Genomic DNA, 27,602 nt, shown 5'->3' on the forward strand with positions numbered 1-27,602 from the left:
TTATGGGCTAAAGACTTCCTCCTGATCTTCCCTACTAAAGCCATCATCATCCATGTAGGGTCTTGGCCATGAGGAACTGCCTCTTTATACTCGACCAATTGCTCAGTCATCCCCTCATCTTTGCAGCTCTTGTTCAGCCCAAGGCTGCAAGCCATCCATGAAATTAAAGAATAGGTATTTCTCAACCATATCAGGTATCTCTTGCATCAGGGTCAAAAATTCCTTCACATAGTCTCGTATTGACCCCGTGTGCCTCAACCGCTTAAGGTTCTTACGGGCCAAGTACTCCACATTTTCTGGGTAGAACTGCCTTTTGATTTCCCTTTTAAAGTCATCCCATGAATCGATGGCGCAGTTCCCCCGCTCTATATGAGCATGGCGCCTCTGCCACCACAAGGTTGCTACATCCCTGCGGCACTCATTCCTTAATTGATCAGACTTATTGGTCTGAAGTCTTTAAGTTATTGTGCGCCCTTTACTTTGGGGGGTGAGCAATGATCTACATTCATGCCTTTGTAGATTACCCCAAATAGATTGTCTACAATTCATAGATTTGGTCGCCATGACAACCTTAGCATGGACCATATTAGCCTTGAGTGCATTTATGCTTAAACTTCGAAAATATATGGCAGCATAATATTATACTAACTCCAGGGTTACCTGTTGCTATAAGGTTCCATTTGCTGCTTACGTCACGTTTGAACATTTTACTACTGTACAAGAAAAAAGAAATACAAAAAGAGGATGACACACGTTTAATGAACTTAAATTGAAGAAATATATATTGATATATGAGTACAAAAAGATTTTACAGCGACTCAAGTACACTTTCAATTAGGATACAGACTTCCCATGAATCTTTTGAAGACTAGCTCTTATACACAAGAAATCAGGCTTATTCCCCCATCTTGACATCAGAATCCCCGCGTTTCTGATGTAATATTTCTGGATGGTAAAACCTTGATGCTGCATATGTACAATTCAATCTGTATGAATTGCATTTTTGGGTTGGCTGATGCTTCAATTATGTGCATCCATGGATTGTGTAAGAATGATGATCATCCATTCCTCACAAAATTCCCTTAGTGTTCTGATCTCTGAATGGAATCTGTGGACAACAAAAGCATATGGAAATATGTAAGAAACATGGCCATGGATGCAGACAATAACAACGATACAATTTCGAATAAGAATTTGGAAATTTATAAAATATCACCCTCATCAGAGAGCACATTAACCATATGTATATTATTCCACCTTTACTGTATGAGGAGACTTCCTTGTAGTATCCATGTTAATCGTCATGTAACATTCCAATTTTACGTCTGTTATTTGTTGTACCAACTACCCAAATAGGTGTCACCATTCCATGGCTTCACCATGTAAGTGATTACTTCTAAACATTCGTTACTTATCTTCTTGAGATTGGCTAATCAAAATTTTTGCTTCATGTTATGAATTTTCTGACCTGAGGCTACTTGCGTGATGAAAGCTCTATCGTACCACCAAATTCCATGTTTAGCCTTCATGTTCACTAACTTTGGACATCACCTGATCGTTTCTACTTGCCCCAAACTGTGGACCATTAGTTTATCCTCAGTCATCTACTTGTGACCTTGCATGTCCAGTAGCTATGATTTGCCAGCTGTCTAGCATATCTTAGTCTTATGTTACTAAAGCCTAGCAATTTCAGCGTCTCATATTATGAGCCCTCGTGTTGCTGTTCCTCTATTTGTCAAGTTCTCTGTTTCCAGATTGCCAAAAAATTCCATAAACATTTTCAGATTTATGTAATTTACTCTCTCATGCTGTGTGGCTTAAGTGGTGCAAGCTGTCACCAATATTGTAGGGCTAAACTTAAGGATAGATTTCAGTTTGGAAACTGGAAAAGTTCACTGTAGAGATCATTTTTTATGGGCTGGGGCATATGGTTCAATTGCATTAATTATTGCTCATTTCTATGATGGATGGTGATGTAATATGGAGGCTTTGAATCCTCGGAAAGTTTATAAGTAACAGAGGACCAGCCGGGTGGGGGTGGCATCTTGCCCATGGTTGGTGTACCCTATGGTATCCAGGTCAGTACGACGCTACCAAGGAATTTCTTCTTTGACAAAGTCAGTTCTTTATAGGAATTTATCTTTCATGTTAACCATTTTATGCATCTTGGCCAGGCTTAATTGTTTTAGGGTGGTTTACAGTATACCCTATTTTGGGCTCTGTGGTGCTCTGCTTTGAAAATATCCATGCCCAAGCAAGGCTGATCAGTTCTCTTGGTAGGCTCCTTGCCCCCATCTTGAGTTCACATTGTCAAATTTGGGAATGCTCCATGAGATCTAAGGATTGAGAAGGCTTAAAATAGTGAGCATTTGGTGGCCTTGAGTTTAATAGATTTGTCAAAGCTTTTCATATTTGCAAACAATATGGAGAGCATTTTTATCACATTCGTGGGTTGTGCAGACTGGGAGAGTACAATTTTGCAACAAAATGTGCATGAAAATTTGGACAAGGTTGTTTCTCTCTTTAAAATGATGGAGAGTGAATGACATCCTTCTAAATGTCAATTCCAGGACATATTGCTGTTTGATACTTTCATTCATGCAAAAATATGACTCAATTGGCTTGGTTCTGCTACAATAAAGGCTTCCAAGTGCCTTGTTCTTACAGAATATATCAAACAAGAGTCAGTATCCACCTTCTCCGATACCATAGCCAAAGATGTCCTCTAGAATTCATGACAAACATATGTTTCATGGTTCACACCCCTAGGTATTTTCTTTAATGTTTTTCCATTTAAAATGACAAGTTCGCACATTAATTACAACATATTGCCGACTAAGTCCCAAACAACAATATAGGACCTTCTGTTAGTTGAACTAGTTAAATGATAGATGACAAAACCATCTCAGCTTATAACAGAGAATTATTGTCAATGCGCTTACCTATTTTTCTTTGAATAAAAGAGGCACAATTCATACTTTTATCGGTCCATGCATAAGGAAGAACTTTCCTATACATTTCAAGTGATGGCTGTAAATTTGAATCCTCCATCCATTGTAAAACCTGCATTGAGATAATTTACAATACTTAGATTGTTATACATGGAGACAATGATGAGTATGAACATCTGAAACATGAAAGAAGTAATGAAAGTATTTATTAAATACATCAAAAGGTAGCTCGTACATAACTTCTCACGTGGTCACATGCACAAACAAATTTTTTTAAAAATTTTAAGCTTCATCACATGTTCTTAAATTACCAGAATTAGTAGTGGTCCAACACATTTTTTCGAAGTGGTCTAACACAGTTGGCAAAGAAAGTGTTCCAAAGAACAAACACCTATGAACATAATCAACAATGAACACGTTATATAATCCAGGATTTATGGCCACAACCACCTTCGCAACCATATATAAATGATCATGCCCCATATCTGCTTGTTATGCACGATATTAAACTTATTTAAACTTTCTTAGTGCCAATATTCTTTTTATAGTTTTATACTAAACAGGCTACTGAAAGTATATGTTAGTGACAGTACCCTATTGATACTAGCAATGGCCTTTCAACTCAGAGCTGTGTAAAAACCATTGTTTTCAAAATTGCGGAACCGATGAAGGACCAGTTCAGACCCCACACAGGATCAGGACATAAACTGGTTCACCCTAAAAAACTGGTTCACCCTAAAAACCATTTTTTAATAACATTTACATGTAAAAACTTGATCCTTAAGAGTGAAATATACAGTACTTATCAAAAAGATAAGTAGGGTATATAATAAGAAATAAAACAATTCTCATGAGTTACAAAAGAAAAAGATTGCATGTAAAAGAATTCTCATGAGTTAGAAAAGAAAAAGATTGCGTGTAATTTTCCCAGCTTTCATATTAATAGCTAAACCTTTAATATTGTCATGTGAAAGTGCAATTTATGTGTAATTTATATATTGCTTTAGATTTAAAATTATATTAAAAGCCATTGACATATTTCTCGTATTTATACATGCATAAAATACAATATACTTTTATTTTACATAAGTTGCTTACATAATACCTTAAAATGACCAAAAACTATTTTTTAATTTTAATATTTTTCCTTTAATTTTGTCTTCTATTCTTCTTTTCACTTGAAATATTCTCAGAGTCTACTTGCCTTGCCTTGAACTAGATTTTGATCAAAGACCAGCTTCAATGTTTTGAACCTTAATATGATAGGTTCAGATATGGGAACCAGGGTCCCGTAAGAGAATGTCAACCAGAAAACTTTACAGCCATGGTCTAAGAAGACATGTACACTTCAGCACCAGAGAAAGCAACAGACAGCTCACAGCGGCTTCCAGTGCACCATGAAATCAAATTATGCCACAAGAATATGTACTAATTTTGTTTTTCGTCTTCTTCGTTTTTTAATCGTTTATAATTATAAGAATCTGCCTCATCTGCATTTGCAGAACCATAACATCTATATACCCAAGAATATATTATTTTGGGCAAATAACGATCAACGGACTCATGCATGAACTAACAAACAAAATTAATGCCAGGCTCGAATAATAAAGAATAATAAGCATATTCATCCACAAGAGTATGAACAGTTAAATATCCTTAGATTTCCTTCATGCTTTAAGAAGATAAGACCTCCACCAAGAAGTGGTGAATACCACCATTATGCCTCCATTATGCATTTCAAAATAGATGCAGTAAAATGAAAAATACCCTCAATATAATATTAACTTGGAGTTATCCTGCATTTAAACATGTATTTAGCGAAACAACTATTGATTTCTTTGGTACAAATCAAGTAATCAACTTAAATCAACTTCTCTTTTGAGTGTTCCTTCACCATGTCATAAGGTGTTTCAAGACCCTCTCAGACCCTATCATTCCAATGCTTGTATGGATGCTTGCATGCATGCGCATGCAGGACTGCATGCATGCATATGTGCTTGCAACACGAACAATTACATATATACATAGATGAATACATATGTACAAAAAAACGAAAGGCAAATATATATATGTATTGACTATAGATACATGCGCAGTTGCAAACACACATAATCTGTATGATTTGAGCGTATCAAGATATGGTCCACAAACAAACTACTAGACCTTAAAATGATACAAATTTCACCATAACCTATATGAAAGTATGGAGCCAACACAGAAGATGAGTCACATTAATGCAATCTTATAAAGGAAGTTTTAATCCTCAAGGACGCATCGCAGATCATTATTTGAGCAGGAATCTTTACATAAAGAAATCTCAAAATAAGCTCATTTGATCTGGAAATAACTAAATTTTATAAGGGAAAATTTAAACAAGCCAAATCATCAGTTACCTCTAGGTACTTTCTCCACTTCCCAGCGCCCAAAAGACCCTTCAGCAAAATTGAGTAAGTTCCAAATGGAAGGTCCATGCTGGATTCAACAAATTTGTAAAATAGCTGCATACCAAGAAGCGACATTCTTTAGCCTGCTATGTTATTCCATTTGCAATAATGAACAGCAAGAAGCATAGAGCACTATACTACAGAACCAACCAAAAATTAAAGGGGGCGAAAAAAGGACAAGAGAACTTGCCCAACAAATATTAAGCATCATCGCACCAGAATATGTTAAAATATCTTATTACAAGAATAACTTAGGAGTAACCTTATTCGGCATTTAAAAAGAGCACTTCAAATTGGTGCCCTTGAAAATCAAAATCTCACAAACAGTAAAGTCTACAAGAAATTGAAATTCAACATTCCCTTTCTCATGATTCTAGTAGTGGGGTGAAAGTGGCTTGCTTAAAATTCATTTCTAAAAGCTTCTAGAGACTAGTTGGTGAAATATGGACAATGTGATCTAGCCAAGTATATACAGTTAAAAAAATTTATTTCTTTCTTTTATTCATACCGGCTAGAATATTTACAGGTGTCTAAAATTACAACTTTACTCATATAATAAACTCTAATACAATCTTCTCTTGCATACCATTACAATTCTTTACAATCAAACAAAAAATACAATGCGTGAAGAATCAAGAAACATGGAGCCATTAGAATTACTGAATGCTTTACCTCAAGTTACCCCCAAGGACTTCGTAAATCCCACATCATGTCTCCTCAACCGATGGCACACGGGATCACGGTCCTAACCTTGTCTCATAATTTGGGAAGCCTAGGCAAAACCTCTTGAGAGCATGACATGGGATGGATGAATACCTCAAAGCACAAAACACAAGCACATGTACTATCTCAAGGGTAGGGCATGCCACCATTACACGGTTTTGGGGCTTAACCTTCCTTAGATCTGATTAAAGGAATGTCACAATCACTCAGTTTCCATAACTCTATTCTCATCAAATATTTGTAGAGAAAATACTAAATATTAATTTATTTAATTCTCATCAATCCTTACACTTTCCACTTTTAAAACAATCATCCTCGATTTGAAACACTTTCCAAGTATTTCAAAACCATCTAGAAGGCTTGCTTCACAAGCCACTTATTAAGGAAAGGAAAACGTGGGGCGTCCCACCATGTGTGGCCTATGTGGACCCCATGCCCCCACCAAGTGTGCTCCAAGGATCTAATGGAGCCCCACACCCTCAAAATAATTTTAGATTAATAAAACTGATTTTTAGAAATCAATAAATATTTGTTCTTTCTCTCTAAAATAAATAAATCCAGAAAATTCATTTTAGCGTATTTAAAAATAGTTTTTCACTAAAATAAAATAGCCCAAGAGATCTAAACATTAATTTTAATAATTTAAAATATAATTAAACATATTAAAAAGAATTCGATGAGAATTGGATCCAAAGAGTCAAGAATATCACAAATATACTGAGGACTCCATCCCTTCTAAAAACCTCATCTCATTGCCATCTTCTCAAACCCAACAGTTCCCATGACCCACAACCCATCATAGGGGTTCATGCTTGAACTATTAAAGTCAGCCAATAAATGAAGGAGACACGATCCTAGTCCATGGATACAGGTCCATCCTTAAGGACAATTCCAAGTTCCAACACAGTTCAGTGTTGCAGGGAGACATCTCTTCGACACATGTAAACAATGATCCTCACCCAGAGGGCTGCTTCTCGGACGGTTATCTAGTGTACATGTCATGTAATGGTAATAATGAGGATTTGACCCTTGTCCTCTCCAACTAACCACCGCATACAGGGGTCACACCAAGTCCCCTAGCCAGCCACCCTAGGCACAACTCTTGACACATCAAGGGATGACCCCACATCGAAATCCTTATCAATTGTGCACAAATACCAAGGGCCATGGGTTTTTAAACAACAACCTGAGCCATAGCCCATCAAAACTCAAGTGAGTCATGGCATCAACAATGCCTCACAATCCTCCCTAGACCATGCCACATAGTCCATCTGGACCACGCTCCCACTGGAGCTATCACATCACTATAGTCATAATTTTACAAGCTCTCATAAGGCCTTTATGCCCACATAACCCAAACAGTTGGATGCAGCATGTAAGGTTGGATTTGAGAAATGTACCTAAGTATAGAAATTCAAAGGAAGAATGATGGCATGGAGTTCTTTATACAAAATACACAAAAAAAAAAGTGAAGTGAACAAACTGCCTTGTCGAGGGAAGGCGATATTAACAGTATACATAAAGGCGTAGAAGAATGAAGAAACTGATCATCAAGAACAAAATACAACCACAGACTGATACAAATCCACATATACATGTACATGCTAAGGCCCCAACACAAACTCATTTTGGAGAGAATTTATTGAGAGGGGATGCTTTCCTCATTATAAATGTACGAATGGTGAAATCAAAGACCCAAGAAAAAAATTTAATTCATTTATCAATTGCTATATATGCCAAACCACTATAAAATTAGGTCTGTCCAATTGAGGCAATCATCATATACACCTCATTCACTCTTGGAATATAATTCAAAGCAAACTGAAAGGGATTCATACTTACTTCACTAGGGATAAGTAAAAAACAGAAAGGGAAAAACACATGGTTCAACAAACGGATACAAGGCCAAGTGAAGTCAGTGCAGGAAGGTTAAATACATTCTTCACAAATATTCTGACTCTCTTCAACAAACATTTTGAATAAGAGATGTAACTTTGGAGATTAAAGTCAAGATTTTGGGAGGTTGAGATAGTGTTTCACCATATACATCGTCCATAGTAAATGGGAGAAGACCAAACAGTTCAAATAGTTGAACAGGGACACAGGCCTATAACTAGCCCAGTCCATGCTCAAAACATGAAATCGCCTAAACCAGTCGAACTGCTCAAAACTTATAGAATGGGCTGGTCAATACAAGTTCAAAAAGCCGATCATAAGGGTCTAACATATTATCTTCCAATTTTTAATATTTTTATCCATTCAAATGTTTGTCGTTGTAAGATGTGCCCCTCCAGTTCGACAGCCAATCTCCAAGTCTTGATAACAGTGATTTTCACCCGTCTAATTTGTAGCTCCTCCCGACAAAATCTTCTACAACCATAAAACTGAGTGGCTTTCATGTGTTCAAAGACCTGTACTCAAAGACCTAATGGAAAGGGAACAGTAAAGACTCCCTATTTAGGAAGTGATGATCAAACTGCACATATGCTTCTTAAAGCACGTGACATCATGTGTTTCAATTAACAATACGCAAGCTAGGCCTTATCTTTTATCAGTTATGCAACTAAGGCATATTGAACCTACACCCTTCCACTTGAGAGCGGGGTGTAAGCAAAGAGTTCTATGTTATGATGAAAAGATAGGATGTTTACAATCACACCCAAAAAAAGGTAGTAATGTTTAGATGACTGGTTTTTAATGCAGGATAGCAGTGAGGTGCCCTAGGGGTGTCCAACACCCGATGTGCCTCAATGCAAGCGCAAAGCTTCTAATGTGGACAATAAATATAAAAAAGATTATTAACTTTGCAAGAATAAAGTAAATGAGATGTGGTATTAGGCATTTTAATTTAGTGTACGTCTCTAATATATACATTTATTTGAATTGTCAATAGAAAGCAGCAGAGACATTTTCTATCTCCATTCTCTAATATAATTTACAATGTAAATCAAAGTGATCTAATCCATCCATTAAGTTCAATAAACCACAAAAGGAAATGCATTGTACCAACAAAGTGCTTAAAAAATTATTTACATTTAGCAACTAAGTACATTATAGCATACTGCCAAATACTAAAATATTTTGCAGCTACATCCAAAAATCAAAAGTACATCTCTAAACATTTATTTGAATTGTTGATAGAGAGCAACAGAGACATTTTCTATCTCCGTTCTCTAATATAATTTACAATGTAAATCAAAGTGATCTAATCCATCCATTAAGTTCAAGAAAACACATAAGGAAATGTGTTGTACCAATGAAGCACTTCAAAAACTATTTACATTTAGCAACTAAGTACAATGTAGCATACTGGCAAATGCTAAAGTATTTCGCAGCTACATCCAAAAATCAAAATTTAACGACATAAAAAATAAGAATATGACGACAATCAATTCGATTCCCAAGTCATATGTATGTGCATCTTCTATGTCTCCTAATTCAAGAGTTGAGCCATCATTATATGTGTCATCTGTCCCCTTGTCCACACATACTTCTTCCTCCTCATTCGCCTTTGTATCAGCCTCCAACTCTATCTCTGGAACTAATATAGATATGATATTGTGTTACGCCTGGAGTCCTCGTCAGCCCCTAAAGCCCGTGTGACATCCAACCAGGTTAATTCTTCAGCCTCAAACACCCCCTGTCTAGGGTGTGCAATACATTTATTTGTGCCATGTAGTTCATCTAAGACAATGGGGTCAAAGTCCATGCCCTTCTTATACCTCGCCTTAAGGCAGTTGTTATGTCAGAATATCATTAATTTCTTTTTGCTCTATTTGTTTTAAGATGGATCTATAGTAGAAAATGGGAAACGAGCAAAAGAAAAAAGGAGGAGGGCCCAATTCCTAGTAGGTTTCTATAATCTAGACTCTAGAATACCAAGCAAAAAGACTTTCATTCTCATATGCTCCCCAGCTAAGCTCACTACCGGAACTACAAGCGAGGCTCACCACTTTAATGGCGCTACACTATAGATGTGGTGTCTTGCTCCCATAAGATGCCTACCTCTCAGCTGCATCACCATCATATTCAAAGCCTTTTCCCAACTAATTGAAACCGGCCACATGAATCCTGGTCCGCCATTCTGCTCTATTAATGATCATATCCTCAGTGAGGCCATAAGTCCACATATCTTTTCTCACTACTTCTAACCATGTTCTTTTGGGCCTAGCCCTTGCCCTTTTTTAAGCCTTTCACTTGAACTAACTCGCACCTCCTATTAGGTGCTATACTAGATCAGTTGCACATTTAATAAATTAATGAGAGTAAATTAAAGTAAACAAAAAGTTAGTAATTTTTAATCGTTGTAATTCAAAGTTGGCATCTTCATACAATTTTGGGTACCTAGTCATGTGGTATCCCTATTCCATATTGTGATTTCTCACCTGACGTCCCCTCATGCACACCTAAAATTGATCGACCCCTTACTTCAGGTGCATGTAATGAAAGGAGGGTTCAAAAAGCATCCAGCTACATGAAAAAGTAACCAAAGACGTATGTATCATCTCCCACCTACAATCTTAATACATGCTTATTTCAGCTTCTATCTTCCTTAACAACCAACTTGATCTTTTCTTTAACTTGAATCAGTGCCCTAATCTTAATATCTAAGCCCATGGCAGGCTTTACTTTGCATCAACTAATCTTAGCAATTCCATCAATAAATAAATATGTCAAATGTGAAGTGGACCACACCCTGAAATGATGCATTTAACATTGTCAGCTCAGACTTTCCCCCATTTCTCCCATCCAAATGCTTACCCGCACTTACTTCCAACCCACCATTCTGAAATGAACATGCCCCTTAGAGCAACTTTGTGCTTACATGTACTTTGGAGAGTGAGATGTGTTGTGGCAAATCTAGTAATTCATGGTCCCACTCTCTATTCTTTGTGAACTCCCTCATCATGCTTAGGTGATAAATGGTTATAGATGAAACCAATGATTCCCTGGGCGGTCAATTTCCTTTTTAATCCTGGGCAACTTCCTTATGTCCTCAAGCATGAGGCTTATACAATGTACTCTACAGATGTCCATGACATATGCGCTCTCTTCAATATCAATAGATGCCAAGCAGACAGCTGTAGAACACTTGGTAACAATTTTTCTGAACTTGTAATGTGGTACCACATGCAACACGTGAATGGTCTGATGCATCAAGACGAAGTCCCCCAAGACAACAAACCAAATAATTAATAATGGAATGGGTTCTTAGACCAAACCATCCGTCACACGTAATTGTTTCCTCATACTTCCCCCACCCATCAGTAGCGGAACTCAAGATCTTTAACATCCTTCACTGCATCTCTTAATAGGGCTCCCTAACCACATGAAAGTCACAACTTTGAACCTGAGGCCCAATTAACCGATGCCCCCAATCATAACTTAAAAGCTATCAAGGTGAACATTATGAAATGGAGTACATGAATAGCAAAACCATTTGGCAATGAACTCGCAAAATTTTGCTCCTTCCTTCCTTTATGAATGATAATTGACTTGTAGCAAGTTTAGTTTCTTTCTTCAATCCTCCACCAAAACTTTGGGGTGCAAAAGGCATTCACAAACCCCTTTTGGCCAAGATTTCTTTTGTCCAACACAACCAATATTAACCACCCTCTTCCTCATATAACTCCTATGACCACTTCCATCTTCATCATCAAATACGCGGATGTCATCTATAATTTCTCGATGCATCAATGCTTTTTTTTTTCTTTTGTTTATTTTTGGCTCTCAATATTGTACGCTTTAATCGCTCGTTAAATTTCCTCTGTCGCTTTTGGGCATGCCTTTATATTCTCCAGAACACCGACAAGATGCTCCTTTTGCCAGTAAATCCCCCAGTAAAGATTTTTTCAAACACTAGGGACAGGGAGTTTCACAAACCCCATGCCTGAATTTTGTTACTAGAATAAGATGAAGACGTTATTCCAAAAAAAAAAAAAAGTACATTAGACAATGATAGTAACTAAGAAAAATTGAATTTAGTTTCCATCTCAAACCTCAAATTGAAAGAAATTTCAGTTTCTTGGTTTAAATAGCTTGCCCCTTGAAACCCTCAATAATTTGATAAATCTTCACCCAAATTCTTTCAAAAGATGATGTAAAATCAATTTGATGTTGCCCCAAAAAATTGCGAAAAGGTCGTCGGAAAGTTCAAAATCAGGAAAAAAAATGTTTTTAAAATTTAGATTCTAATCCCCTTAAATCCAAAAATATTGGTTTAAAGGGGTTATGGATGAATTACATATACCCAAACCCCATGCCTGAATTTTGTTACTAGAATAAGATGAAGACGTTATTCCAAAAAAAAGTACATTAGACAATGATAGTAACTAAGAAAAATTGAATTTAGTTTCCATCTCAAACCTCAAATTGAAAGAAATTTCAGTTTCTTGGTTTAAATAGATTGCCCCTTGAAACCCTCAATAATTTGATAAATCTTCACCCAAATTCTTTCAAAAGATGATGTAAAATCAATTTGATGTTGCCCCAAAAAATTGCGAAAAGGTCGTCGGAAAGTTCAAAATCAGGAAAAAAAATGTTTTTAAAATTTGGATTCTAATCCCCTTAAATCCAAAAAATATTGGTTTAAAGGGGTTATGGATGAATTACATATACCCAAACCCCATGCCTGAATTTTGTTACTAGAATAAGATGAAGACGTTATTCCAAAAAAAAGTACATTAGACAATGATAGTAACTAAGAAAAATTGAATTTAGTTTCCATCTCAAACCTCAAATTGAAAGAAATTTCAGTTTCTTGGTTTAAATAGCTTGCCCCTTGAAACCCTCAATAATTTGATAAATCTTCACCCAAATTCTTTCAAAAGATGATGTAAAATCAATTTGATTTTGCCCCAAAAAATTGCGAAAAGGTCGTCGAAAAGTTCAAAATCAGGAAAAAAAATGTTTTTAAAATTTAGATTCTAATCCCCTTAAATCCAAAAAATATTGGTTTAAAGGGGTTATGGATGAGTTACATATACCCAAACCCCCCCCCTCCCCCCCAAATAAAAGAAAAAAACGAAGTGCCCAAACCAGCAAGCCACCCACCCACCCCAAAGAAAGTCATTTCCCCCCCTTTTGGGCTGAAAAGGCTCTTTTGCCTTGATTGTGGGCATTATTCCCATCCACAAGCATGGTCAGCATACAAGGGCCGCACGCCACCTAGGTAGGCACATCTTGCAAGCCCACCTAGGCGTTATGCAGTGACCACTTTAACAAAGCCACAAAATGCGTTATGTAGTTCCATCTTGTTGGGTTTTGTGGCATTTAAAGGCCTGGAGAGCTTGAAAAATGATATGTATTGTATGGGAGTGCATGTATTGACCGACTAAGGTTGGGCAGTTTATGAACCTGGTCATGTTCAAAACCCTTACCCTAGGCAGGTGGCACTACGAGAAGGGTTTGCAATGGGTCATTCCTTGTTGAGGTCTAAGAGATGCCCAGGGATGATGTTTGTATGCCATGAGAACTATGTGTTCTCATGTGTGAGGTTGTCGGACTGTGAGAGCAAGGGTCAAAGCCTCAAAAAACTTCTGCAAGGCATGTACACATGACAACCGCATTATTAGGAAGCAGCCCTATAAAAGAACATGGGTACATGCATAGAGAAAGCCCCCTTTGCACTGTAATAACAAGTGCAAGACTTGCTCTTAAATGGGGGGAACTGATATCCATATTTCAAGATCATGGTCCCAATGTTTATTGTCCAACTTTGACAAACAATTTGTGAGCCATGATATGAGACTGTCGGTCATGAGTCTTTGTCGGATTGGATAAAAAAACAGTAATGGATCATGGTTTCTATAGCAAGTGGAGTGCCCTTATTGTTGATAATTTTGATCCATTGGTACCAGTCCACTCCTTGTATATTTTGTTTTCGTATTAAAAATGTTTTTATGATTTTAAAACATTTTTTCAGAAGTTTAAAATATTATTTCTACTAAAAAATACATTAAAAGAATATTTCTGAAATTTTTCAGAACTTGGTCTAGAACATGTTGAGACCAACGATCCAGCCCCCACACATGCGTGTGCCAACCATGTGGGGCCTACATGACCTCCTAGGGTGGCAGCCCACTTTTTAAGTACCTAGGGGCTACGCCCAAATTTCTTGAACCTTAAATGGCACGCACCATTTCTTGTAGTTGTTAATATTTTAATTAGTTAAAGAAAGAAAATCTTTTCAAAGAAGATTTGGTTTCCTTATCTTATGAGAGTTTTTTTTAAAATATAGATTATGCTTGATCATGGGAAATATAGATTATGATAAATTTGATTAAATTTTAATTTTAAATAGGAGTTGGACTTGGGTCAAAAGAAACAGGGATAAGGTTCCTATCTTTCCACCCAAAATTATGATGGCTGATTTATGGGATGGATGGCTCTGATTAAATCTCTCACCCCACAGATTTCCTAAATTATCCTAAAAATTCTAGCTGGAAATTGGATAAGACATACTTAGATTGGAATCCTATTTAAAATAGTAAATAAATCTTGTTGTTATTTAAACAAGATTTCAGCCCCCTTGCTCATTACAAAAGATTTTCCTCTCATGCCACAAAGATCTCTCTCTCATGCCCAAGTTATTTTCTCTCTCCATCATGCCTCTCTCTCTTTTTTCTCCATGCCACTATTTTTCTCTCTCAAGAAAATGATTTGAAGTCACGTGCCTCCTCTCTCTATACCCCATAGAGAGGCATGCCACCTCACTCTCCTCTTATTGTGGGAAACTTCTATCTAAGAAAAAAAAAGAAAAGGTGGGACTTTCAAACCCTAGGTGAGGTTTGCTGATTTTTTGAAGAAGGAGAGAGGTACAGCCAGCCAAGATAGAAATAAACCCTCTAACATTGCCCTAAATTGTTCACCTAGGGTTTCTATAAACCCTAGTTGTTTTTTAACTCTCTCAAACCCTAGACAAAACTTTCCTATCTCAAAATTTCGAGCAACACCTAAAAGAGTAAAAGTGAACCATCAGTCAGGGAATCGGGTGTGGGATGTATCAAGACCTGGTAGGGTAACTCTAGGCATCTTCCAGTAAGTCTTCCCAGTAGTTTTAACTAAGTTTTAATATTATTTTCTATTTTATGTGAATTTCCAAGAACTTATTTTTGTGTTAAAAATTATGGTGGTTTAAAGCTCCTAGATAGTTTCTATTTCTCTTAACAATGACATAAAGATCCTAGATTGTATCTAGCGCCCTATTTTAATTTACAGCAATATTTAATGGCCTTTGTAAATGGAATTAAGGTATTTTAAATAAAAGTAAAAAAAAAAAATTTAATTTAATACCTTGAGTTCCACATAGCCATGCCTGTCACATCTAACAACCATGGATAAATGTAACTTAATACAACAAGTGAAATTTGTTTCTTCTTTTTTAATGGTTGTAACAAGTGAATCTTCTCCTAAACTGGTAAATCTTCTTCCATTTACTTTTCAGTTCTGTTTAATTTAGGGCCGCACTACTTTGATGTAACCGCAATAAATGTGTTGTGCAACCACATCTGATAACCATGGGTAAATGTAACCACAGCATAACACATGAATTTTTCCTTCCTCTTTTTTCCTTTTTGTCTTTTTTTTTATGGTTGCAACAAATGAATCTTTCCCTATACTAGTGAATATCGTCCCATTGACTTCTAAATTCTTTCCCATTTGCCAAACTTATAATTATTAATCTCGCTGAGAATGAAACAAAAATAAACTACAAGAGTTTTTTTCTGAGGGAAACAAATATACTGTAAGAGTTAGACAAACGAAACTGAATGAGAGAAAACTGTAAGGATTGACAGAATGACTTGAAAGAGAATACAAATACGAGTAAATAGGAGTACCTTTATCATTCCCTCCACCTTTCCACTTTTCCCCAATGAACGCAAAAGGTGGTTGAGAAGCCCAGTTGAAACTTTTGGTAACAAAGATTCAATATCTTTGGTTAGTTTAACAAGTGAGGTCCAATCTTGTAGCCTTCAAGGACAAAGATAAAAGGTCGTTTCATTAGATTTATAAATCTCTCTGACTAACGAGCACATTCAACCATAATCACGGCCAACAATTTTGATCAATTAAGTGCATGAGTTACAAGAACTAATTAAATAGTCCGTCACATGCTGACCATAAAACAATACATGCATAAATTCAAAAGTCTGACACTGTAGAGTATATCAACTCCTTATAATTCAAAATTTCTCCTACTAATTCAAAAACTCACAGTAGAGATAAACAATGGTAAAACAGAATTTGGAGTAGAAGCAGTATAAGCACAAAACATATCCCAAACCTTTTTCTCTTTTTTGCAGCATAGAAATCCACAAAACCAAGCATCGTCTTGACACTTATTGTTGATATGAACGAAAATCTAAACAATGACCAAGGAACTCTTACAAGGTCTGAATATATTTCAATCGAACATGAGTTGAATCAAGGTTTTTATTTTATTGCACAAAACTAAATCGTAGCGAGAAACACAAACAATATGACCATATGAATAGATGCCAACAGTCAAGAAATAAAAGGAATTGGAATGACCCAAATTGACCGACCTCTTGAGAGAATTGTTGAATTTCAACGTGTCAAACAATGAGGACGAAGTTTACTTACCAAAGGCTGTACCAAATAATCAATGCGAGGAACATGCAAAGTTGCAAACAAAAAAAATGAGAGGAAAAAAAAAAGATCCAGATTAGCAAAGTCTGTTCCCATCATGTCAGACCTTGATGAATCTAAGGAAATAACAAACAGGGGAAGTTCATAATGTTTCAATCCCAAGTTCATAATGTTTCAATCCCATCAAAAGGAATCAATTTACTGCCATCAACAGTGCATTCTGAAAGTTTTCAAGAAAGGACATGGCTAGGAACTTGAAAATTCTTAGAGACACCTTAGAATCCATGTTTAATCCGTGTTTAACCTAATGTCTCACTCTGACACATTCTCAGGAGGGCTCCCTTGCATGGAGTAACAAGTCCGCAGGATCATATGTGAGACATAACAAGCGTGTGGGATTATATACGTGGAGTAACAAGCATGCATTTTAGACCCAATATCTAGTTCTATCTAAATATTCAGGAATGCTTGCATCATAAGTAGTCGCAAAAATTTAAAATTCTGGACTATAATGGCCCTAAAAATATGATCAAGGATGAAACCCCAGCATTTGATATTCATCTAAAGCAAACAACATTCACGCCTTACTTAGAAATGGACCTATATTGCATGAAAATCTTACATGTCATCAAGAGTTATTACCTTATAATTGCCACTTATAACAAATTATAAACCAAAATCAGAAAATGTAAACATAGTTTATCACCAAGAGGATTTCTGAAGGTTCGGAGGATTAAAAAGAAAAAAGCAGGATATTTAAAAATGAATGATTCAGGCCACAGAATAGTTTTATAGTGCATTGGAAAACAAGTTAACAGAAGCCATGTTAAGTTGATATTCTTTTAAAACAAACAGATACAGGTCACTGGAAAATTGTGAGTATCCATCTTACATGCTGCCAGCAGATATCATGTTAAAGAATGCAGATTCATTGAAAGGAATTCCTTTCTCCCTCATCACGTCTGCCAAATGGAGAACCATGCTTGGGCGGCCACCTCTATTGAGAGCTTTCATAAGAGCCAAGCAAGCAATTGTATCAGGTTGAATACCATTTACCTCCATTTCTTCATACAGAGAGCATGCCTTTGTCCACATTTCTGCATACATGTAAATATGCAATAATGAAGAATAAGCTATTCATTGCTCAACATCATAGGGTTATATGCAGTTAAAACTATAGGAGTCAAATGGTACCTTCTGCAGTATAAGCATGGATCATGGTGGTATAGGTGACAACATCAGGGAGACAACCAGTTTTCTTCATCTCGCTAAAGAGAGACTCGGCTTCTTCTAATTGACCCTAAATAAGCATGACGCCTTTAACACATCAAGTTCCCCAAGGTAATTAGTTGGTATCATAATTACAATTGATTCATGTCAGTATAAAGACTTGCCTGTTTGCTGTAGGCATAGATCACTGATGAATACACCTCCTTAGACAAAGGAATTCTCAAAGCCATCATAGTCCCAAAAAATTTGATGGCTTTATCATATTTTCCCATCTTACATGACCCACTGATCAGGATATTGAAAGTAACAGAGTCAGGTTTAGCCCTCTTTCCTTTCATAGATTCAAACAGGCTTAACGCTTTCTCATACTCACCACCATCCACAAAGCTTCCAATGGCTGCATTGTATGCATTTGTGTTTAACACAATTCCTTCTGAACTGGCTGCCATTAGGATAGGATCAATTTCAATGGTTCGACCACAACGACCGCAAGCCGCTAACAGAGCAGAAATTGTAACAGTATTTAGTCTCACTCCATCTTTATCCATTTCATGCAACACTTCAAAAGCCTCAGTCAACAATCCTTTAGATGAATATGCATCAATCAGTGCATTATAACTCACAACATTCGGCTTCAAAGAGTTTCGCTTAATCTTGTCAAAGATGCTACGGGCCCTCACCGGTTGCCCTGATCTACCATAGGCATTAATCAAAGAGGTATATGTTACAATATCAGGACGGAAACCAGCCTCTTTGATCAAGTTGAAAACAGAGAGAGCATCCTCGTGCATTCCACATGAAGCATAAGCACCCATTAGTGCATTATATGCAACAATATTAGGCTTCATACCTTCAGCAATCATTGTGTCATATGTTGCCCTGCAACTTGATATTTCACCGCATGCAGAATATGCATGAATAATGCTGGTGAAAGTAACAATATCAGGTTGACATTCTGATTTTCTATCCCTCATTGAGTTGAAAGTATTGAAAGCACTTTTGTATTGCCCTAATTTAACAAGGCAGTGTATGACTATATTAAGTGTGACCGTATCAGGACGGATGTTTGTCCCTTTCATCAGTTCAAAATAGGATAAAGCTTTGGAATACTCATGCCCATTTTTAAGAGCAGATAAAATGATATTGTGAGTTACCAAGTCGGGTCCCACCCCATTGTCCGTCATGCTCTTGCAAACCTTTAGAGCCTCCTTCCATTGTCCACTAGACCCACAAGCATTAATCAGGTTGTTGTAGGTAGAACGACTAGGAGGAATCTGTTATAAGAAATTATATCAGTGAAAGATAAAATGGCAGTAAAAATGAGTCGCAAGACAAATCAATACACCAGTACAAGGCATCTCATAAAATCACTACATTTCATGCATAGAATGATTGAAAAACAAAAAAATTGAATAACTAGGCCCGATCAACACCATAAACACTAAAGGTCCCATCAGCTTGATGCACTCAATAGGGACCAAGAGACATCCACTTAGGGCGTGTTTGATAACTAGAAGATACTTACAAGAAGATAGAACTTACCTATTCGTGTAGCAGTTTCATGTTTGATAAAACAAGCTAAGTTAAAAAGGTAAGTTACTAGGAACTTACCTGTTACCTCTTTTTAGGCATAGAAAAAGTTCCATGTAAAAAAACGGAACTTGAAAAGGGAACCTCGCCGAGGCTAAAGGTAAGTTACCCACCCCCGACTGCCCTCACGAAGAAGAAGGTATTTGCTTGCCCCAGACTACCCGAACCACAGAGCAGAGACCATCTTGCGGAACCACAGAGCAGAGACCATCTTGCGGCTTCTCTTTGCACCTACGAGCCTCCTCACAAAGGTACATCTCAGTTTTTTCTCTCTTTTGTTTTTCTCTCCCCTGATTTTTTCTCTCTCTGGTTTTTTCTCTATCCCATGGTCTTTCGCTCACTCTGATTTTTTCTCTAGGTTCCAAACATGGTGATAATGGATCTAGGGTTTTCTCTGAATATTATTTTGTGGTAAATCGTTCTCTGTAGGGAAAAAATAATTTGGATTTTTGCAGTAGTGCTTTCATTTTTGCCATAGGTTTAGATTAAGCTTACTTTTTATTTTTCAATATCAAGCATATGGTTTTATCTGACCATTGAGAATGTAGTTATAGAATCAGCGAACAAAAACAAACAACTCGTTATAGATCGAGTGGAATTTTTTTGCAAATAACAACATTTCTCTAGGAAATCAGCAGGAAATTTGTTCAGTTTGTTGTGGAATTTTAGTTCAGGAAATGGTTGAAGAATCCAATATTCAATTTAATTAATCCTGACTATTTGATGTATAGAATAATTTTTCTAGGAAAAAAAGAACAAATCATTGCCATGAGTTTGAATAAGAGAAAATTGATTATCTTTGATGATTGAGGTGAATTTCAGTTATGATTGTGAATGGGGTAATTGTCAAATATTTAAAGGTTTATTGCTTCTAAAGTTTGTATACCTCTTTCATATGACTTTGCTCACCATTATAATGCCAATGCTGCTCACTATTATAGAGTTTATAGTATGTTATCAGTTGAAAACTGGCCCTTCATATAGTTGTAACATAGCTTTAGATGTTTGATGCTCTCTTTTGGTCCTTTCTAATGATGTTTGATAAACACATAATAATAATAATAATAATAATATGGTTATTCTGTCTGTGTGTGTAGACTACAGAGTAAGGCCTGTTATGCAACTGATTAAAGAGTATTTTGTCTGTGTGTAGACTACAGTGTTATTTTGTCTGTGTGTGTAGACTACAGCGTAAGGCCTGTTATGTAACTTAGAACTTCCTTATATTCCAGCAGGTTATCAAAGACAGAGATTCATAACTTCTCTAACATTCCAGCAAGTTATCAAACACAGAAACCCAGAACTTCTTTAACATTCCAACAGGTTATCAAACACAGAAACCTAGAACTTCTTACAGTAACTTCTTTCTTCCCAGCAAAGACGAACTTCCAATTTCCAGGGAACATTTACCTTCCGGTTATCAAACACGCCCTTAAGGAAAACTCTGACAAGAAATCAAGCCTCCTTGCCCTCCCTCTCGTTCCCCCCCTCCCTCTCCCCTTCTTTTCTTTTCTTCTTTTCTCTGTGTGTGAGTGTGTTTTTATTTTCTTTATGTTTTATTTTTTTGACCAGCAACAAAACCCCACTCATGACCTATGAAGTTTGAACGTTTGACACTAATAGATGCTTACATAGGGGATAGGTATAAGTGTTATGTAGCCTAGTGACTCGTCTACTATTCAAGTTGCACCGACATCTGCACCACAAAAATTAACATCTACTTTCTATTATGAAGATTGACAGATAAAGTATAGTTTTTTTATGTTAACTAGAATATCAAAATGTTTTTGAACCCCAAGATTGTCAGAAATCACATATCAAATATCCAGATCACCAAAGTTACAAATATCACTAAAAAGTACTTAGAACAAACAAATGAGTCTAAGTTCACAAAACTAGGACAAGGGGGGTGCGTGTGTGTGTGTGTGTGTGTGTGTCTGTGTGACTGCAAAATTTTATATGCACAGGTGTATAAATTTATAAAGCAAGCCCAGAAAGCAATTGATCATGCTTTGAACTACGAATTTGCTCCAAGCAAGCAACCATAAAGGAAAACAAAAAAGAAGGAAAAGTGGGGGAGCAGATGCTCAGTAGAGAAAGAACCACATACAGCTGCCCGCAACATATCATCCATTATATTCATTGCCCAACGCCATTGACCAGCACGCCCATGGACATTAATTAGAGCATTGTAAGTTTCCACATCAGGTTTACACCTAAAAGGTATTGGGAACTAGAAACATAAGCACCAACCAAAATGAAGTACAAGTAATTACAAAAAAAACCATGCCAAATGATATTATTTTCAAGCAATTCATCAGACATGTCATACAAGTAGCACAATAACTAATAAAACCAACACTGGAATCACTGCTACCATGCAAAGAAAATCCTGAACACTAGGCTCACATGTGATAACCTGAAAATATTTTTTACAGGAAAGGAATTCAAGTATCACCATATATAGAAACACCAGTGGCCAATATGTCTTAAGCATATCCATTATCAAATAGTCTGTTTTCCACTGCTTTAACAATCAACGTACACGCACTAAATACAGTGGGATATGATATGCACAACCTTTCTAAGTTGCAGCCTCTGCCATGGATGAATAGGATCATTCAGGATTCCTTCTATTTGTAGATATCAAAAGCAGTTTTTCATGGAAGAAAAATGAAGAACTTCCACAAATACTCACACATGCCAAGCACTTCTATCAAAGCTCAACATTGTAAGGAAAAAACGGATATCACTTTAAAGGGTGAAAAGCAAACAATAAAAGAAGAACAAACCATAGTAACAAGAAAGACATATAACATAGCTACACTCAGGACACCCTTAGAGCAAGAGAAAGCTACAGGAATGGCCTCCTTCAGGACCAGCCCCCCATGTAATGCCCCTTCATCCATCACAGCTGCCAAGGTAAAAGGCTTTGCTTTACTGAAGCAATTACACTATCTCCCATTTTCAGTTCCAAGGCCTTCGCTTGTACCTTTCCTAAATTACATTCTCATAGCACCTATTGAAGATGGACCCAACCATAAGCACCACATTCTCATTCTGAGTGAATTTGAAAGGGCTTGAAACACTACACAAGCATAAACCCAACCAGAAGCGATTCTCCAAGTCCATGAGGTTAAACATTTGATATTCTTCACATTGAGGACTAGTCAGTAGAATCTCCTAGTGGCACAGTGAGGGATTTCTTTCTCTAATATAGCACATATCTGGCCACCCTGGAAGCAAACTAGGATCTGAAAATATCCCTCCCAGCAAATCGGGCAAACTCCTTTTAAGATTGTGTGTCTGTTCGTGCGTGTATTCAAGCATCTAGAAAGTCACCACTATGGGCAAGGAGCACTTTAGCTAGAGCTCTTGTTACTTCCCTTGACCCAAGTCACCCCTTTCCAATGCCTAAACTCTAGGGTTAGGGACTTATCCTCCTGCTACCCACAAATTCTTACTTGTATTGCATTCCAGCTCAATGACATTCCCGATTTTGAACAATAGGAAACCATAGTTCTTAAACCTAACGGCAGTACCCACCATTCTCACCACCAAAATAACGAAAAGTCTAATCAAATGAGGCGAAAATACTCCAAAACATAGAGGCATACCAATTAAATAATTTTCCTAGATATGATGGCAGTCTCCCAGTTCTTTTCTCCAAATTTTCTCACCTCCTCGCTTGAGGAGACTGTGATTCAACCTCTTCTTACCACAAACATCCCCCCATGAATTTCAACCTAACAAACATCTTCTATCTGCATTATGCTCCAATCAGCCTTTCCAAGTAGTCAATACATCATTCCAGGAAAAAGAATCATACCAGCCCCTGGGACACCTATATAGGCATTGAAACACGCCTTCCGCTTCATCTGATACATCACCTCCCCCAAGTACATTTCACCTAAACATTTAAAATCCACTCTTATTTTTCAACAATTCACATTACCCTATTGCAGTGATGAGCATTTTGACAAAATTGATTTACTCATATTAGCATTTTCATTGTCCACAAATCACTACCAACATCTATTCAATAACATCAAGTTTGTGCATTGACAACTTAACATGTCCAACAGAATATTTTTAGGGAAAGACTTCATTATTTGATTTTTGACAAATAAATGAGCAAGAAAGAAGGGTTAAGCTATACATTTGGATGCGATAAACTAGAAGCTATAGATGCCAAAAAAATAGGCGACATGCTTGATCAATCAATTATATCCTAGATCACATATTCAACGAGATTGCTCACCTATCCAGGAGTTTCAGAATCTCCTGGTACAACATCTATAGAGAAGCCAACACCCGCTGCAGACCTTTTGGCTAGGGAAGGTGCCCATTCAAATACGCCACCAGGGTCTTAGGCTTTTTTGGTTCCTCGTTCCTTTCCTCGCTTCTTCCCTATGTATTTCTTCCCTAATTGTAAAGCATTTTTTGACCCCTCAGGGCATTGTATAGAGCGCCCATTTCTAGGCTGCCTCATTTTTTGTATACTCTTTTTTTAAGAAATACAAGTATAGTGAACATTCTCAAAAAAAAAAAAAAAAAAAAAAGACTGGACAGGACCATCCGGTCTGACTAGTTGGAAAGCCAACTAGTGCCTAGGAGAGTTTGGTCCCTAGCAGAAAATTGGAATTGGCCAAAAACCGATCAAAATCAATGTTTGAACAATTTTGGCCAACTCAACAAGCCACTTTTGCCCCATTGGACTATTTAAGAAAAGTTTATATTTTCTTTGTCATAAATTTTATGTTTTTAAACTATTATTCCTAATTTTTCTTTATTTTCAGAAATCCAGTCCAACAAGTTCGACTAGCCGTCGAACTAGTTTTGACTGAATCAAACCCCTCACTGATTATATCTATCACCTTTCAATCCCATCAAAAATAAGCTTAAATGAATTAACCATCTATAGATCCAACCTCCATTCTTGCATCTCAAAAAATAGGCCCCGTGCTTGATCAACTCGATCATGTCTAGCATGCAACCTGATCATCATATTATAGATATCCTTTCGAGCACAATAGGTTTTCTGATTCTTCATCCATTGGAAAACACGAATACTGTGTTCAAGGGAACCAGCATTAGTTATCTCCTACAAGCACAAAACATTTATTGAGTAAGAAGTTACAAAATAATTACATAGCCAAATAAGGATGTCCACAAAGAAAGAGCAATCTAAAAAATATATATATATCTAGTAGATGAAAGGCAATGTGAATCGTTTTTATGATGGGGCTTATCCACAATACATGCATATGCAAGAAACAGAGCACACCGAAAAAATGTATAATAAACAAGACAGAGTAGAAATGAACAGATAAATGAACATAAAACCCAAACAATTCAAGTAACCCCTTGATATCGGTGATAACAACATCCTTCCAAGAAACCCACGCTGACAATAAAGCTACGTAGATATATTGTATCTAGAATTGCATTTTCAATACGTTACATGTCCTATGGATGTCTATTTATGTTAGCCTTTGCTGCGCGACCCTTGCCCATGCATCAGAAAAGTACTTTTCTAGAAACAAGTGTTGCCAGCAAGAACTTAGAACAATGCAAATTCATTATCATTCTAACATAACGATTGTGCTGCCTCTCTCTACAAATGGAATTTCTAACAGAATTGGTTAAACTTGGCACTACTGAAAACTTTAGGCATGATAATTGAGGTACATAACTATCACATTTGAGAAAACATTATTGAACCATTTCATCATAGCATGCCAGCCACAAGAAAATCACCCAATATCAGGGCTTGAGTTTCTAATCTTCTCTCCTCTTCCACAAAAGTCAGTAGTTTATTATAAATTTCAGCAAGGTGGTCCCTAGCTTCCACCCAAAGAAAAGCAAATGTAGCATATAAAACCCTTGTGCCTTGTCACAAACAAATTCTATCATATATTTATATACATACTCTCAAATTGTACAAATAAATATTATGGCAATTCCACCACAAAAAGGACAATTTAAAATCCAGATTACAATTGATAACATAAAAATAAAATAAAATCTATGTAACTAACATCAATCCAAAAACTGCAGGATTTAAAATCCAGATTACAATTGATAAAATAAAATCTAGGTAACCAAAATCAATGGCATGAGCCTCTATCCTTTCAAAAAAGGCAAACAATCAAATATGGCTTGCAGTGAATGTTGACCCAACACTAACTGAATTATACGAATTGAGGTTGTAGAAGAATACTTAAATGGGACAACTGTGTTTCCACTCATTTTCTTAAGTATTAACTCGAGACGTTGCATTGTAATAATCAGAAGCATATTGAAACATATACATGGCTATAGAATGAAATTAATGGAACCTGTTAAATAGAGATAACATGTTGAATGCATACCAGGGAGCCACGTGAGAGAGAGAGAATCAATGAAATTTTTTCCTCCAGGCATCCTATGCAACAAGAAGAATCTCTCTCTCTCTCTCTCTCTCTCTCTCTCTCTCTCTCTCTCTCTCTCTCTCTCTCTCTCTCTCTCTCTCTCTCTCTCTCTCTCTCTCTCTCTCTCTCTCTCTCTCTCTCTCTCTCTCTCTCTCTCTCTCTCGCTCGCTCGCCAGAGTTTCGGCAGAAAAGAAAAGGAAATTGGACCAGCTGCCTCACTCCCTCTCCCAGGGGTTCAAGCTTTACGCCGCCCCTATTGCCTGTCCGACTGCCTTATATATAGGTGTGGTTTGCATCGTAAGGATTCAACCTTAAACAATCAAATTAAGGTGCACCTCCAAACATTGCATGAGATGCAATTTTGTTGTCGAAAATTCTTAGGATGGTACGAGAATCTATCTTTATCTCTAATTATAAAATTTTAAACTCCAAAAATACTTCAAATCATGCAGATCTATAGAAGCATGAAAATCTTAAAACTTGACAATCCAGATAATGTGTTGCAAGATGTACTATCTTTAGGACTTTAAATCATTTTTTTTTCTCCATATCTATACATCTTAATGTCAAGATGAATAATTAGATGATTTTTCAACATCAAAACAACCTTTTTTGAAGGATTTTAAATGTGTACCATATTTTTACATATTAAGGTGTCAACCTCATATAAATAGATTTTTAAGAGTCAACTCAAAAATCCATCTCAAAAATAGATTTTTAAGAGTCGACTAATTTCTACATGGATTCATAGAAACCGTGTCCTATAAAACCATGTATTATTGGTACACGGGATTGTACATTATGAGACCATTTAGTTTTAGTACTAGGATTCACTATCATTTTTAACAATTGGATGTGAAATTCAATAGATTTTAAGTGTTACAATATTCGAAAAATTTTATTTTGGATTTTGTGTTTAATCAATGGCACATACTCAACCGCCTGATTTCTAATCCAACACGTCATTAGTGATTGAGACCTCCTTGTTTCAAAATTCAATGGTCTCATTGTAATCATTTCCCAACAGACACAAATATATATCCAAAAATACTGAATTTCAAGGTTTAAACACTGCAGTAGCAACTCATACCAGATTGTTCTTTCTCTATTCTCCATTACCAGGGCTCCCAATTCCTAAAAAATTTTCCCACAAGTTAAATGGGAACAGCAAAACAAAGAGATGTGATTTCTCATGGCTTACTCGAATAAGAACAGGGTAATTCTTGCGACAGAAACGACCAGACCAATGATTGAGGACCCCATCAATGTCTTCCCAATGGTTTACAGAGAGAACATTCTCAACCACATCACTGATGCTCCAGTCTCTCTCCCTCCTCCTCCCAGCCATTCGACAATAGTAACGTTTCGGGGCATCTTCTAAGCGCAACCCACTGATTTGGGTCCTCAGTTCATGGCTCCCTGTGTCATAATTCACAGACCCAACCCTAATTTTCTTCCACGGCTCTGCAACTTCTTCTTCTTGAAATTCATGAGGAGGGCTTCTTGTACTGCTACAGGAGACCCACAAGCACGTCCTCTTGCTGGTACAAGGAGTAGAGAGGGTGCTGCGAGGTTGGGGAGAAATAGTTTCCCTGCATCTCCAACTGCTGAAGCTCATGGAGGTCACTGAAGAAGCCATT

At 36.8% G+C, this 27,602-nt stretch overlaps 1 protein-coding gene and 1 long non-coding RNA gene across 4 annotated transcripts; one reads left to right on the forward strand and one right to left on the reverse strand.

Moving 5' to 3' along the window:
• Window positions 1-754: 754 nt before the first annotated feature.
• On the reverse strand, window positions 755-27,602 carry EMB2654 (Tetratricopeptide repeat (TPR)-like superfamily protein). 3 transcript variants are annotated; one of them, XM_088864495.1, is made up of 11 exons: window positions 27,164-27,602; window positions 24,481-24,653; window positions 23,811-23,974; window positions 21,660-21,765; window positions 18,124-19,233; window positions 17,924-18,029; window positions 17,622-17,826; window positions 15,958-16,090; window positions 5,345-5,449; window positions 2,943-3,063; window positions 755-1,108 (listed from the first exon to the last, which is right to left on the reverse strand). In XM_088864495.1, the coding sequence occupies exons 3-11, from the start codon at window positions 23,843-23,845 to the stop codon at window positions 1,083-1,085; spliced, it is 1,947 nt and encodes a 648-aa protein (XP_088720621.1). In that variant the 5' UTR covers window positions 23,846-23,974; window positions 24,481-24,653; window positions 27,164-27,602; the 3' UTR covers window positions 755-1,082. The 3 variants fall into 3 exon arrangements, with proteins under 3 accessions (XP_088720621.1, XP_006850541.2, XP_088720625.1); XM_006850478.4 differs by lacking the exon at window positions 23,811-23,974; XM_088864499.1 differs by lacking the exons at window positions 24,481-24,653; window positions 27,164-27,602 and having other exon boundaries at window positions 23,811-23,986.
• LOC148783822 (uncharacterized) lies at window positions 2,198-4,330 on the forward strand. Its single transcript, XR_016053901.1, has 2 exons — window positions 2,198-2,276; window positions 4,218-4,330. It is a non-coding gene; the product is annotated as an uncharacterized LOC148783822 (long non-coding RNA).

This window comes from Amborella trichopoda, chromosome 1, assembly GCF_054954075.1.
Source record: "Amborella trichopoda isolate Santa Cruz 75 chromosome 1, AtrichopodaSantaCruz75HAP2 v2.0, whole genome shotgun sequence".
Classification (NCBI taxonomy): Eukaryota; Viridiplantae; Streptophyta; class Magnoliopsida; order Amborellales; family Amborellaceae; genus Amborella; species Amborella trichopoda.